Source organism: Panulirus ornatus, chromosome 23 (assembly GCF_036320965.1).
Source record: "Panulirus ornatus isolate Po-2019 chromosome 23, ASM3632096v1, whole genome shotgun sequence".
Lineage (NCBI taxonomy): Eukaryota > Metazoa > Arthropoda > Malacostraca > Decapoda > Palinuridae > Panulirus > Panulirus ornatus.
Window position 1 is genome coordinate 6,670,830 of NC_092246.1, and position 16,310 is coordinate 6,687,139.

Here is a 16,310-nt window from a genome sequence, read left to right on the forward strand (position 1 = left end):
GCCAGGTACACAAGGACCAGGAGGGACTCTCCTAGGCCCAGCTGCTCCACGCCTACCTAATTCAGGCCGGGTGTATGTGTAAACCACAACAAACACGTGACTGCGTTAATGCAGAAACACCATAATGAATAAGAAACACGAGAATTCTGAGCATTTTCGTGTATTACCACATCTTCAGAGGACTAGTTACTGAGAAAAAAAAGAAACAAAACAGGTTATGGACAACAGAACCTTGTACGAAACAGCAAGTACAATTCAACCAAGGCTCCGCAAGTGTTTGCAGACCTGACTCTTAAAGGGAGAAAGGTTATATGAAAAGGGAAAGACTAAATAAGGAAGAGAATGCCACAACTTAGCTGGTCGAGGAAAGAAGAGGTACCGCAACAGCCAATCCTCTAGAGAGTGGGCTGTCTCCATGCACTTGCGGGAAGCAGTCAAGCGCGCACTAGGGGTCCAAAACTTGAGGTTGGGACACATGCAGACAGCTTAAGATAACAGTGGCCAAAATAATCCACAAAGAGTTGGAGGGTAAAGTCTCCGTGATATAAGAACAGCATTTCATACTTGGGTAAATAAAATTGTATGGAGATGCGAAACAGATGCTCACAAAAAAAAGTAATTACGACACCTAGGCTTTTGGGAAGCAGTTATTCTATTGTTAATAACATGGGGTTTTCAAAACGGTGGACATGGATATGCTCAACATATATAAATCATTACACGGACAAATTATTTTAAATTGAACAGAGGGAAACATGAATTTGAAAAAGAGATACAGAGAGAAATTGCACTTCAGCACTATTAATATCAAATTTTGCAATGTTCATGCTTCCCCAGTCCTAAATACAACACAGGTCAGAACTGATAGAGGAAATATAAGTAAGACGGCTAATTGTTAAAAGTGGAAGGGGAGGAAAAGTGAGTTGAAATATGGAATGAGAAATCATCTACTTAAAAGTGAACAGGGGTGGAAGTAGAAGAGAAAATAGTTAACTGAGACAGGCCAGGATTCTGTGAAAACACCATGTTTGATAGGATAGGAAGGTTGGTCTTGTAATCATTCTTAACACCTGAAGGTGCTAAAGATATTTCAGGTCGGTGGTGCAGCTTGTTGTTGACGGTCTTAATGACCATGGGTAGTTAAAAGGCCTAGAACACGAACAACTAACCATCCTTGTGTCCCACGTGTACACGTCGCTCCCTCACCATGAGTGGAGGGATGTAATCAGAGAAGTGATTGGACATGTGTGATTAGAGATAAGTATATGGAGTTCCTGATGTGATGTAGGAATTTTAGATAAAATGGGGCTGTGTGATCGATAACACTTACCTGGGAAGATAGTGTTTAAGCATGTAATGTCTGACTGGCCTCAAACCAATACGTCACATTAGGAAGATGGCACATTCGAGGAAGGATGTGGGCGCTCCTCTGCTTCTAGTGCTACTGTGTGTTGGCGTGGCCACAAGTATCAAACTCCCAGATGGGTGGCCAGTTATATCAGGTAAGTCTCGAGTCAAATTAAAAGTAATCGTGCATTCATAAAACAGACCTTCAATATGGATGATGACGGGAGTGTGCCTATTTAATGTTACTGCTGCGGCAGTGCCATTCTACACTATGCTGGTTATCACAACGGGTTGTCACACAACTCTAGCGAAAGATGATAGCCTCACTAACATTACTACTTTGCCATTATGACTTTGGACGTGAGTAAATTACCTTTATAAAGGTAGATGGGTGTTTGAGAACAGAATATGAGTGGCAGTTGTTAACATGATTTTTTTTTCACTGTCTAATACGCTGGTAACTGTACTCATCTTTTGTGATATGAGTGTTTACTCATATTTTTCTTGTCTGGTTCAATCGTATTTTTGTTATTCTTTACCTTGAAAAAAAATATATCATATGGAGAATGTTAATAAGCATCCACATGTATACCGTATATAGTGTGACTGTGGAAGTGAAGTCATGTACCAGTAATTTAACTTTTGGATGCATATTTTCAGAGACAAATGAAATGTTATCACGGGTCGCAGTGGATTTTGCTGGGGTCTACCTGCCTGTTGCAGTGAAACCTGAGAGCCCCTGTAGGCAGGCCCTCGACACCATGCTGACCTCGGTCAATCGCACCGATTGGGCCTTGAAAAGTAAGGTCACTAACCTTGTTTGTACCCGAGGTGTAGTAAGGTGCAGGGTTACTATTCTATAGTTGATCATTTTACCCTTGCGTTGTGGCATGGTTGTCTGTGAATATCAGCCTTGAGTCTGTCCTTTTTTTCCTTTTTTTTGTTCATTTTGACCCAGGGTAATGGATTCTTGTTTAATGAACTTTGGCTGTTGATAACCATTAAATCTTGGACAAGACATGAATCTGAAACCAAAACAAATCTTTTATAGGGATTTATGATAACAAGGACAGGAAAGAAGAGACAAATGAGGAGGGTGAATTGCTCTCCTAAAAGGGGATGACTGAATTTCTGAAATTTATTGGGCTGTCTCTTTAAAAAGTATCAAAGGATAAAGTAACATCAGGAACACATGTATTTTAGTGATGGTCTATTACAATCCTCTAATGTCTTAATGGACCTTAAGAATTATCTAGTGAGTGATGAAGGCATGATTAGAATGGGATAACCAGCAGCAAAATATGAGTCTCTTTGAGGTGGTATAAGATTCTGATGAAGATGTGTTTTAAGTATAAAGAAAGTGGTGGTGGAAACTTGGATTCACGTGGTGATACAGATTTTGAAAATGTGTTCAGAGACAGATTTTCCTTGACATTTCACTGACCATACTAGAGAGACTGATACACCATCATTTCTAGATCTAATCTTGATATATAACTTGGAAATAAGAATATGTTATACCTCATGTTTCGCGTAGTGCTTGAATCAGACTATGTGATTAGTGAGGACATAACAAGATCAGACTGAAAACCTAACTCATTAAGGAGACAAAGTTGTGGTAACTATGTAGACCTAACATTTTCTTTAGGGTCTTAAAAATGAGAACTGGAAGTTCACTGCTAGAGTATGGGGCTTTGTTGCAGAAAGTTTGATGGAAAGCTGTAGTGAAGGGGTAAGTATATGGTTACCAATGACAGAAAATAGAAGCAAAAGAAAGGAGAGGAATATGATTTAATGAAATCTATCTGAAAGTTAAAAGTAGCTTGGAAAGGAGATTTAGGTGACACAAGGATTAAACTGAATTTGAAAGATTGAAATGAACAAGGGATGATATAATTAGATAAAGGAGTGCAGAACAGAAAAGAAACATTGTGAGCAAAGTAAGTGAAAAGTCTAAACTTTTGAATATATTCATCAAGTAAAATGTTATTGAAAAGTAATTAGATATACTGGGGGATTCAGAGGGACATGTTTTTGATTATGAGGAATTAAGAGTCCATGGGAATAAGTACCAGAGTGTGTTCACAATGGAGGATGATATAATCCCAGGAGTGATGAGTTAGGTTGGAAAAGAACACTTGGAATGTATTGAAAAGCTGTTAAAAAGAAATGAATAGGCTGTTGAAGGATCTTGATGCTTATAAGGTTCATGAACCTGTTGTAGCCTTTCCACATGCACTAAGGAAGGTGCAGAAACATTTGATGGCCGCTTGAAATGCTCAGAATTTGTTACAAGTGTCTAGTAGTAGTAAGGGAGTGCAAGAGAGCTAATGTCGTGCTCATTTTTGAGAAGAGACTGGGAAGTTGCGCTGAATGACTGATCATACTTCTGATGAATGTGGTGCATAGAATGTTGACAGAGATAATCAGAAAACCATTGGCTGGATACTTGCAAATGAAGAATGAGAGGCAACATTGATATTAAAACAAATATTTTAGAGCTCTGTGTTAGAGTGTCCTAAACAAACTAGCAGGTTTGGGCCCTCTAGGCACTTGTGGTAAAACCCTTCACCCTTGCCATTTTTCCTCTTCATGCCTCCTGTATTGCCAGCAGAAACCTCCTGTTCAACAGTGGTATTTTTCTGAAAATATGTTACCCCCAGTAGCCAGCAATTTCTCATCTAAGGAAATGGATGAGTCATTGACAGCTGTGTTGGCAATAGTTGTAGTACATCTTTCTCTGTTACCAAGGGAACTGATGAAAACTCAGAAAAGATATGAAGAAATATTTTTCCCATAACTAAAGGGACAGCAGATGAAGTTGTGCACATTCACTGATGTATCTCAGATAAATGATTGCAACAATTTACCATTGTAAGAATTTAGGGCACAGATTGGTCAGTTTATTTAGGGCACAGTTTGGTCAGTGACACATTTGTGTCAACCTAACCTTCTGTCTATATCTCTGATGCCTGTTCCAGCTGAAACTCTCTCAAGGGGGTTGGCCATGGCATTAGAGTTTCCACAACTAGGCAGAGGGCAGCTCTTGGAGTGTTTGGAGAGGCTCCTACCTAATGTTCCTACTTACTACTACCTAATGCTCCTACCTTCTACTTCTACCTGATGTTTCTATGTAAAGCTCTTGCCTACTACTTCTATTTAATGTTCCTACTAGTTTGCCAAAAGGCAGGACTAGCACATATTGCTCACAGCAGGAAAATCTAGAGTTTTGAAGAATGAGCTGTGTGATTTCAGTGTTGTCAAGTGTTATATATGACAAGGAGAGATTGTATGTTTGAGGACAGAGTGCCAGTAATCCATATGTGGGTGAGGCAGAAAGAAGAGACAGCTACCTGGGTCAGAGGAGTGCAACTTGACAACCAATGAAGTGCTGACTTACTATGCAGCTATCTCTAACCCTCCTGATGCCCATGGGGTGGTACCTCCTTGGTCATTGGCTGCCTGCCAACTACTTCGTACAAGTCAGATATAAAAAACAAGATATTCCTGGGCCCATTTTCAGTTCCTGTGCCTCAGGTGGGAGGCAAGTCTCTGACTTGGTGTAAGATGCTGACATGTACCAATACCGTCTCTGATCTTTTGATAGACAGCACTTGTGCATTCCAACATCTTTTTCTAGTGTATAATTGCTTTATTTCTTGTGATGGTGAGAAGTAGGAGAGAGTCTACAGAATGATGAGTAACACAAATGTGCTGCATTGACAGGTGCAGAAGGTGTAGCTCAGAAAAGAGCTGTTGTTGCAAGGACGTTATAGATTTGTTGTTTCACAACGGGATACACAATCATAAAGTTATGGGATTGAATTAATGACCAGCATTACATTAAATCTACTTATAATGAAAGAATTCAAGTGTACAAAGATAGGCACATAAATCAGGCATGAATCATTTACGTTAACACAGAACACGAGTTCACATTGAACATGAGTTAACATTCCTTTGAACATGAGTTAACATTCTAGATAAGATTTCAAGCCAGGAGATCTCTTTCTTTTACAACACTATGTTCGATAACATTACACTTAGTTAGACCTGACGTGACACAGTAAACATCATCGTTACACTTAACTAAACCTGATGTAACACAGTAAACACTTAGCTAAACCTGACGTGACACAGTAGTAACGGGCTTAGAGTACAGCACTCGGGTAACGGGCTTACAGCAGTAACGGGCTTACAGCACAGCACTCGGGTAACGGGCTTACAGCAGTAACGGCTTACAGCACAGCAGGGCTTACAGGCTTACAGCAGGGGGAAACCACTTACCTTGCTTGGCTAGAGAGAGAGAGAGAGGAATCCAATCTCCGCGGGTGTCGTCGTTACAAGACAAGCGTTCACCCTTGCTGCTATACAACGCTACCCTTGATTGGCTATGGAACTAAGAGCCATTCTGATTGGTTGGAGGGTCCCAGAGTCTCGGCGTAGCCACACTCCCGCCTTTTTGCGAACGTCAGCAGCGATGACATGGTGGTGGAATACCCCGCAGCTGATCCCACACCTGGACCTGGCGCCTCTGATTCATACGAACATGTGGGCACACACACCATGTTCGTAACAATGGAGAAAGATGGGCAATTATTGGTGCCTATGCACCTGGGCATGAGAAGAAAGATCATGAGAAGTAAGTGTTTTGGGAGCAGGTGAGTGAGTGTGTTAGCAGTTTTGATGCACGAGACCAGATTATAGTGATGGGTGATTTGAATGCAGAGGTGAGTAATGTGGCAGTTGAGGGAATAATTGGTGTACATAGGGTGTTTAGTGTTGTAAATGGAAATGGTGAAGAGCTTGTAGGTTTATGTGCTGAAAAAGGACTGGCGATTGGGAATACCTGTATGTGTGTGTAAGTAGGAGAGATGGCCAGAGAGCGTAATTGGATTGTGTTAATTGACAAGCATGTGAAAGAGAGACTTTTGGATGTTAATGTGCTGAGAGGTGCAAATGGAGGGATGTCTGATCTTTATCTTGTGGAGGTGAAGGTGAAGATTTGTAGAGGTTTTCAGAACAGAAGAGAGAATGTTTGGATGAAGAGAGTGGTGAAAGTAAGTGAGCTTGGAAAGGAGACATGTGTGAAGAAGTACCAGGGGAGACTGAGTGCAGAACGGAAAAAGGTGAGAGCAAAGGATGTAAAGGGAGTGGGTAAGGAATGGGATGTATTTAGAGAAGCAGTGATGGCTTATGCAAAAGATGCTTGTGGCATGAGAATCGTGGGAGGTGGGCAGATTAGAGAGGGTAGTGAGTGGTGGGATGAAGAAGTAAGACTGTAAGTGAAAGAGAAGAGAGAGGCAGTTGGTCGATGTTTGCAGGGAAATAGTGCAAATGACTTGAGATGTATAAAAGAAAGAAACAGGAGGTCAAGAGAAAGGTGCAATAGGTGAAAGAGAGGGCAAATGAGAGTTGGGGTGAGCGAGTATCATTAAATTTTAGGGAATTAAAGAAGATGTTTTGGAAGGAAATGAATAAAGTGCGTAAGACAAGAGAACAAATGGGAACATCAGTGAAGGGGGCTAATGGAGAGGTAATAACAAGTAGTGGTGATGTGAGAAGATGGAGTGAGTATTTTGAAGGTTTGTTGAATGTGTTTGATAATAGAGTGGCATATGTGGGGTGTTTTGGTCGAGGTGGTGTGCAAAGTGAGAGGGGTCAGAGAGAATGATTTGGTAAACAGAGAAGAGGTAGTGAAAGCTTTGCGGTAGAGGAAAGCCGGGAAGGCAACGGGTTTGTATAGTATTGCAGTGGAATCTATTAAAAAAGGGGGTGACTGTGTTGTTGACGGGTTGGTGAGGATATTCAATGTATGTATGTCTCAAGGTGAAGTGCCTGAGGATTGGCAGAATGCATGCATATTGCCATTGTACAAAGGCAAAGGGGATAAAGATGAGTGCTCAAATTACAGAGGAATAAGTTTGTTGAGTATTCCTGTGAAATTATATGGGAGGGTATTGATTGAGAGGGTGAAGGCATGTACAGAGCATCAGATTGGGGAAGAGCAGTGTGGTTTCAGAAGTGGTAGAGGATGTGTGGATCAGGAGTTTGCTTTGAAGAATGTATGTGAGAAATACTTAGAAAAGCAAATGTATTTGTATGTCGCATTTATTAATCTGGAGAAGGCATATGATAGAGATGCTCTGTGGAAGGTATTTAGAGTATATGGTGGGAGGTAAGTTGCTGGAAAGAGTGAAAAGTTTTTATCGAGGATGTAAGGCATGTGTACGAGTAGGAAGAGAGGAAAGTAATTGGTTTTCAGTGAATGTCGGGCTGCGGCAGGGGTGCATGATGTCTCCATGGTTGTTTTAATTTGTTTATCGATAGGGTTGTTAGGGAGGTGAATGCAAGAGTTTTGGAGAGAGGGGCAAGTATGCAGTCTGTTGAGGATGAGAGGGCTTGGGAAGTGAGTCAGTTGTTGTTCGCTGATGATACAGTGTTGGTGGCTGATTCGGGTGAGGAACTGCAGAAGCTGGTGACTAAGTTTGGTAAAGCTGAGAGTAAATGTGAATAAGAGTAAGGTTATTAGGTACAGTAGGGTGGAGTGACAAGTCAGTTGGGAGGTAAGTTTGAATGGAGAAAAACTAGAGGAAGTGAAACGTTTTAGATATCTGGGAGTGGATTTGGCAGCGGATGGAACCATGGAATCGGAAGTGTCACAGGGTGGGGGAGTGGGCGAAAGTTCTGGGAATATTGAAGAATGTGTGGAAGATGAGAACTTTATCTTGGAAAGCAAAAATGGGTATGTTCGAGGGAATAGTGGTTTCAACAATGTTATATGGTTGTGAGACATTGGCTATAGATAGAGTTGTGCAGAGGAGGGTGGATGTGCTTGCAGTGAGATGTTTGAGGACAGTATGTGGTGTGAGGTGGTTTGATCGAGTAAGCAATGAAAGGGTAAGAGAGATGTGTGGTAATAAAAAGAGTGTGGTTGAGACAGCAGAAGAGGGTGTATTGAAATGGTTTGGTCACATGGATAGAATGAGTGAGGAAAGATTGACTAAGAGGATATATGTGTTAGAGGTGGAGGGAACGAGAAGTGGGAGACCAAATTGGAGGTGGAAGGATGGAGTTAAATAGATTTTGAGCACTCGGGGCCCGGACATGCAGGAGGGTGAAAGGCATGCAAGGAATAGAGTGAATTGGAACGATGTGGTACACCGGGGTAGACGTGCTGTCAATGGATTGAACCAGGGCATGTGAATCGTCTGGTAAACCATGGAAAGTTTTGTGGGGACTGGATGTGGAAAGGGAGCTGTGGTTTCGGTACATTATACATGACAGCTAGAGACTGAGTGTGAACGAATGTGGCCTTTGTTGGCTTTTCCTAGTGCTACTTAGCGCTCATGCGGGGGTAGGGCGTTGTCATTTCAGGTGTGGCGGGGTGGCGACGGGAATGATTAAAGGCAGAAAGTATGAATTATGTATATGTGTATATATATATGTATATGTCTGTGTATGTATATGTATACGCTGATATGTATAGGTATGTATATGTGTGTGCGTGGACGTGTATGTATATACCTGTGTATGTAGGTGGGTTGGGCCATTATTTCGGCTGTTTCCTTGCGCTACCTCGCTAACGCGGGAGACCGACGAAGTATATTGAATGAATAAATAAATAAATATTTTCATGTGAATACCCAATTTCTCAATAACTGTTTTAACAGGTAATTTGGACTTAATGCATCTGTTTTGAATGCTAACGCCTGCAAAGCTAGTGTTATCAAGCGACTTGGGCCTAAATACCATTATGGCTTTATTACATATCCCAGTGTCCTTGAGTGGACTATTTTAGTTATTTCACATTACCTGAAAATTTACTAAACCCTTGTAATAATCCTTTCATATTGCAATAATATTAATTGATTCACTGTTACCTTGTGCATAATAATTACTTTCTTTTTAGATTTTAATTTCCTTTTCTCAATTTGTTAATCTAATTCCAAATTTTTAATTTCAAAGGACTCTTGCTTCTCAGACATCTTATTAGTATTGCTGCATACCAACCTTTTTATAGTTTAGTATGTATATGATTTCATTTTCTTTAGTAATAATGTAAGTTTGTTTGTATCTCTTTGCAAGTGGTGGATGCATGGGGCAAGAGTAATGATGGTATCGCGTATGGCAATTGGTTCTTTCTCGGTATGTTTGATGAATGTGTCACCACCAACGTCCCTGACTTCTCCATAAAGGGCAAGTACTGCATCATATATCTCAGGTGTGGGCCTCTCTCATACTCTTTTTTTATTTACAAAATATCATTGTGTTGCAAAAGATATTACTTCTAGAGTTTTGTTGTAGTGTCAGTCAAAAGGAATACTGTGCATTATATATTTCTAAGCTTAAGTATCCATAAGATTATATAATATTGATAACATTATTGATTTTTTTATTTATTATACTTTGTCAGTCTCCCACGTTAACGAGGTAGCATAAGGAAACAGACGAAAGGAAGGCCCAACCCACCCACATACACATGTATATACATAAACGCCCACACACGCACATATACATACCTATACATTTCAACGTATGCATACATATACATACACAGACGTATACATATGTATACACATGTACATATTCATACTTATTGCCTTCATCCATTTTCGTCGCCACCATGCCACACATGAAATGGCATCCCTCTCCCCCTGTGCGTGTGTGAGGTAGCGCTAGGAAAAGACAACAAAGACCACATTCATTTTCACTCAGTCTCTAGCTGTCATGTGTAATGCACCGAAACCACAGCTCCCTTTCCACATCCAGGCCCCACAAAACTTTCCATGGTTTACCCCAGACGCTTCACATGCACTGGTTCAATCCATTGACAGCACGTTGACCCCGGTATACCAGATCGTTCCAATTCACTCTATTCTTTGCACGCCTTTCACCCTCCTGTATGTTCAGGCCCCGATCGCTCAAAATCTTTTTCACTCCATCCTTCCACCTTCACTTTGGTCTCCCACTTCTCCTCGTTCCCTCCACCTCTGACACATATATCCTATTTGTCAATCTTTCCTCACTCATTCTCCATGTGACCAAACCATTTCAATACTTCCTCTTCTGCTGCCTCAACCACACTCTTTTTATTACCACACATCTCTTATCCTTTCATTACTTAATCAAACCACCTCACACCACATATTGTCCTCATACATCTCATTTCCAACACATCTACCCTCCTCCGCACTACCTTATCTATAGCCCATGCCTCGCAACCATGTAACATTGTTGGAACCACTATTCCTTCAAACATTTCCATTTTTACTCTCTGAGATAACGTTCTCACCTTCCACACATTCTTCAACACTCCCAGAACCTTCGCCTGCTTCTATGGTTCCATCTGCTGCTAAATCTACTCCCAGATATCTAAAACACTTCACTTCCTCCAGTTTTTCTCCATTTAGACGTACCTCCCAATTAACTTGTCCCTCATCCCTAGTGAGCCTAATAATCTTTCTCTTATTCTCATTTACTCTCAGCTTTCTTTTTTCACACACTATATCAGACTCAGTCACCAGCATTGTATCATCAGCAAACAACAACTGACTCACCTCCCTAGCCCTCTCATCCAGAACAGACTACATACTTACCCCTTTCTCCAAAACTCTTGCATTCACCTCCCTAGCAACCCCATCCATAAACAAAATAAACAGCCATAAAGACATCACACACCCCTGCCGCAAACCAACATTCACTGGGAACCAATTACTCTCCTCTCTTCCTACTTGTACATATGCCTTACATCCTCGATAAAAACTTTTCATTGCTTCTAGTAACTTACCTCCCCAACTAAATACTCATAATACCTTCCACAGAGCATCTCTATCAACTCTATCATATGCCTTCTCCAGATCCATAAATGCTACATACAAATCCATCTGTTTTTCTAAGTATTTTTCACATACATTCTTCAAAGTTCTTCCCCAGTCTGATGCTCTGTGCATGCCCTCACCCTCTCAAATCAATACCCTCCCATATAGTTTCCCAGGAATACTTTACAAACTGATACATCTGTAATTTGAGCACTCATCTTTATCCCCTTTGCCTTTATGCGGTGACACTATGCATGCATTCCGCCAATCCTCAGGCACTTCACCATGAACTATACATACACTGATTATTCTCACCAACCAGTCGACAACACAGTCACCCCCTTTTTTAATAAATTCCACTGCAATACCATCCAAACCCGCTGCCTTGCCGGCTTTCTTCTTTTGTAAAGCTTTTACTACCTCTTCTCTGTTTACCAAACCATTCTCCCTGACCCTCTGACTTTGCACACCAGCTCGACTAAAACACCCTACATCTCCCACTCTGTCATCAAACACATTCAACAAACCTTCAAAATACTCACTCCATCTCCTTCTCACATCACCACTTCTTGTTATTACCTCCCCATTAACCCCATTTGTTCTCTTGTCTCACCCCAACTCACCCCAACTCTCATTTGCCCTCTTTTTCACCTCTTGCACCTTTCTCTTGACCTCTTGCCTCTTTCTTTTATACATCTCCCGGTCATTTGCACTATTTCCCTGCAAAAATTGTCGAAATGCCTCACTTCTCTCTTTCACTAACAATCTTACTTCTTCATCCCACCACTCACTAATCTGCCCACCTCCCACCTTTCTCATGCCACAGGCATCTTTTGTGCAAGCCATCACTGCTTCCCTAAATACATCCTATTCCTCCCCCACTCCCCTTTCGTCATTTGCTCTCACCTTTTTCCATTCTGCACTCAGTCTCTCCTGGTACTTCCTCACACAGGTCTCCTTTCCAAGCTCACTTATATTCACCACTCCCTTCACCCCAACATTCTCTCTTCTTTTCTGAAAACCTCTACAAACCCTCACCTTCGCCTCCACAAGATAATGATCAGACATCCATCCAGTTGCCCCTTTCAGCACATCAACATCCAAAAGTCTTTCTTTCACATGCCTATCAACTAACACTTAATCCAGTAATGCTCTCTGGCCATCTCTCCTACTTACATATGTATACTTATGTATATCTCTCTTTTTAAACCAGGTATTCCCCATCACCAGTTGTTTTTCAGCACACAAATCTACAAGCTCTTCACCTTTTTCATTTACAATACTGAGCACCCCATGTACACCAATTATACCAATTACACTAATTATATGTTGCATTATAATGTAGTTTGTAGTTTGTAGTTTGTAGTATAATGTAGTTTTGTAGTTTGTTAGGGATTGTTTAGCTTTGGCTTTCAGTCATTCACTAGTAACACAGCTAAGCAAATGTGTGGCAGCAGTCATGATACTGGATATCTATCCATCACAATATTGTTATGATAAACTTCAGGATTTAATTCTGTTGAAAGTATATTAAAGCTGTATGAGTTCTGAACTTAAAAGCAGATAACTCTGTCCTAATATGTGATCTTTCACCTCTAGTAAAACACAGACTAACAAAACTGCACGTTTGGAAGCAGTTGGTAGCTGGCAGAGACATCTCACTGATTTCCGTGCTTCTGCTTTAAAACATCTGTTGCCACCAAAAGTGCCAGGCCTGAGGATGCCAGTTTCGGCCATCAATGCTAACTCTGGAGATGATCTTATATACAGCACCTGCATGCCTAATGCTTGCACCCGGGAGGATTTACAGGTACAGTACACACTCATTAAAACCTGTAACCTCTGAAGTCTCTGGAAATTATTGAGTATTGTGCCTAAACATATTAGGATATTGATGTCAAAATTGAATGTATTTAGATATATCCCAGTATTTATTAAGGAGGCAGAATAAACAGTTTGTATAATTTTCATCATAATAAGACATCCCAGAACATAGCAGTATCCTCATAACACATTAACATTTGCTTTTTGCTAAATGTAGTTCAAAACAGCAACTTACTGATTGGATGCCTGTTATTGACCTGAATTTAGGTTATGGAAAGCTTCCTAATGCTTCTTCATCCTATAAAGTCTGTATAGAGAGAAAGAAACAGAAATCACAGTGAGCCATTGTCAGATACCTCAAATAAGATATCATAAAGCCATAATTTTAGGTTTGATAGAACATCCTAATGCTTCTTCATATTCTCTTAAGAGAGAGAAAGATAAATTGTGTTGAGCCACTTCCAGATGCTGGTACTTATATTTTTATTTAATGATGTTTAGCAGTAATATATTTTCATTTTTTGTGTGAGTTTGCACGTGTATAGTTCATATATTGAACAGCATTAATTCTATTAGTACCAGCTGTATGGATTTATGGTCTTTATGTTTGTATCTCTGATGCCTGTTCACTACAGGAACTCCCATCAATAGGGAGGCCCCAGCAAAAGAGTCTGCTTATCCCTTCCATACACCATTCCACACTTCTTCCACCATTTCTTTCCCTCCATTATTCTTTCACTTTATTCCCTATCACAGGTATTCTTCCTCTCTCATCAACCTCTTTAAGTGTACCATCATACACTCTCCCTGCAAACTCCCCGTCTTGCTTTCTTTCCACATGCCCAAACAACCTCAAAGTATCACATTTCACCCACTCTACCACTCCACAATTCATTTCCTTTGCATTCCCTGTCTTGCCAAATCTCTCATATACTAAACTTAGTTGGTGTATTGACATGGCCTGACTAAAGGGGGTGGGAAATTGGGGGCTGGAAACCCTCCCCTCCTTGTATTTCAATTTCTAAAAGGGGAAACAGAAGGAGTCAAATGGGCAGTGCTTATTCTTCTCAAGGGCTCAGATTGGTGTGTCTGATTATGTGTGGATATATCCAATATGAGAAGAAAGGATAGATAGGTAGTATGTTTGAGGAAAAAACCTGGATGTTCAGGCTGAGTAAAATGAAGCTGAAGGGTAAAGGGAAAGAATGGGTTGGGAATGTCTTGGGAGTAAAGTCAGTGGTTGGTGAGAGAACAAGAGCTAAGGAAGGAGTAGAACTACTCCTAAAGCAGGAGCTGTGGGAGTGTGTGATAGAGTGTAAGAAAGTAAATTCTAGATTAATGTGGGTAAAACTGAAAGTGGATGGAGAGAGATGGGTGATTATTGGTGCTTATGTACCTTATCATGAGAAGAAAGGTCATGAGAACCAAGTGTTTCGGGGGCTGTCGAGTAAGTGTGCCAGCAGCTTTGGTGCAAGAGACTGGGTATTAGTGATGGGTGATTTAAATGTGAAGGTGAGTAATGTGGCAATTGAGGGTATAATTGGTGTACATGGGATATTCAGTGTTGTGAATGGAAATGATGAAGAACTTGTGTATCTGTGTGCTGAAAAAATACTGGTGATTCGAAATACCTGGTTTGAAAAGAGAGGTATACATATGTACATACATATAGATATCTTGGTTGCCTTCATCTATTCCTAGCGCTACCCCACCCCACAGGAAATAGCATTGCTACCCCCCATTTCAGCACAGTAGCACAAGGAAAACAGACTAAAGGGCCACATTCATTCACACTTAGTCTGTAGCTGTCATGTGTAATGCACCAAAACCAAAGCTGCCTATCCACATCCAGGCCCCACATACTTTTCCATGGTTTTTCTTAGTCGCTTCACTTGCCCTGGTTTAATCTATTGACAGCATGTCGACCCTGGTATACCACACCGTTCCAATTCACTGTATTCCTTGCATGCCTCTCACCCTCCAGTATGCTCAGGCCCCAGTTGCTCAAAATCTTTTTCACTCCATCTTTCCACCTCCACTTTTGTCTCATGCTTCTCCTTGTTCCCTTCACCTCTGACACATATATATTCCTTGTCGGTCTTTCCTCACTCATTCTTTCCATATGTCCAAACCATTTCAGCAGACCCTTTTCTGCTCTCTCAAACACTCTTTTAATTTCAACATATCTCTCTTACCCTTTCATTACTTACTTGATCAAACCACCTCACATCACATATTGTCATCAAACATTTCATTACTGAAACATCCACCCTCCTCCGTACAACTTATACCTCTGTAATTTGAGCACTCACTTTTATCCCCTTTGCCTTTGTACAATGGCACTATGCAAGCATTCTGCCAGTCCTCAGGCACCTCACCATGAGTCATACATACATTGAATTACCAACCAGTCAACAATACAGTCACCCCCTTTTTTAATAAATTCCACCTCTATACTGTCCAAACTCGCTGCCTTGCCGGCTTTCATCTTCCGCAAAGCTTTTACTACCTCTTTGTTTTCCAAATCATTCTCCCTAACCCTGTCACTTTGCACACCACCTCGACCAAAACACCCTATATCTGCCACTCTTATCATCAAACACATTCAACAAACCTTCAAAATACTTGCGCCATCTCCTTCTCATATCACCACTACTTGTTCTTTATTTACCTCCTTCCAAAACATCTTTTTTTTTTTTTTTTTTATACTATTCGCTATTTCCCGCGATAGCGAGGTAGCGTTAAGAACAGAGGACTGGGCCTTTGAGGGAATATCCTCACCTGGACCTCTTCTCTGTTCCTTCTTTTGGAAAAAAAAAAAACGAGAGGGGAGGATTTCCAGCCCCCCGCTCCCTTCCCTTTTAGTCGCCTTCTACGACACGCAGGGAATATGTGGGAAGTATTCTTTCTCCCCTATCTCCCTAAAATTTAATGATACTCTCTCACCCCAACTCTCATTTGCCCTCTTTTTCACCTCTTGCACCCTTCTCTTGACCTCCTGCCTCTTTCATGCAAAGTGTAAGTTGTGTGTGGAAGTTGGAAGAGAGGAGGGTGAGTGGTTCCAGGTGAAGGTGGGCCTTTAGGAGGGGTATGTAATGCACCACATCTGTTTGATTTGTTTATGATTGGGGTAGCGAAAGGTAATTGTAAGGCTCTTGGAAAGACAGGTGAGTTTGCAGTTTGTACGGGATGAGGAGGCCCTGGAAGTGAGTCATTTGTTGTTTGCTGATGTCACAGCACTGTTGGCAGATTCAGGTGAGAACTGCAGAAGTTGGTATCTGAGTTTAAGAGAGTGTGTGAAAGGAGGAAGCTGAGAGT

The 16,310-nt window shown here is 41.1% G+C and overlaps 1 protein-coding gene across 3 annotated transcripts in view; it reads left to right on the plus strand.

Annotated features, from left to right (window-relative positions):
- Window positions 1-1,344: 1,344 nt before the first annotated feature.
- Window positions 1,345-16,310, plus strand: part of LOC139756755 (nose resistant to fluoxetine protein 6-like) — a 62,431-nt gene continuing 47,465 nt past the window's right edge. For 2 of the 3 annotated variants that reach the window (XM_071676505.1, XM_071676506.1), the window contains exons 1-4: window positions 1,345-1,502; window positions 2,008-2,148; window positions 9,436-9,571; window positions 12,768-12,978. In XM_071676505.1, the coding sequence (XP_071532606.1) occupies window positions 1,397-1,502; window positions 2,008-2,148; window positions 9,436-9,571; window positions 12,768-12,978 (594 nt within the window). In that variant the 5' untranslated portion in view covers window positions 1,345-1,396. Of the gene's footprint in view, window positions 1,503-2,007; window positions 2,149-5,698; window positions 5,990-9,435; window positions 9,572-12,767; window positions 12,979-16,310 lie in introns of those variants that run through there. The other variant, XM_071676507.1, reaches the window with a different exon arrangement.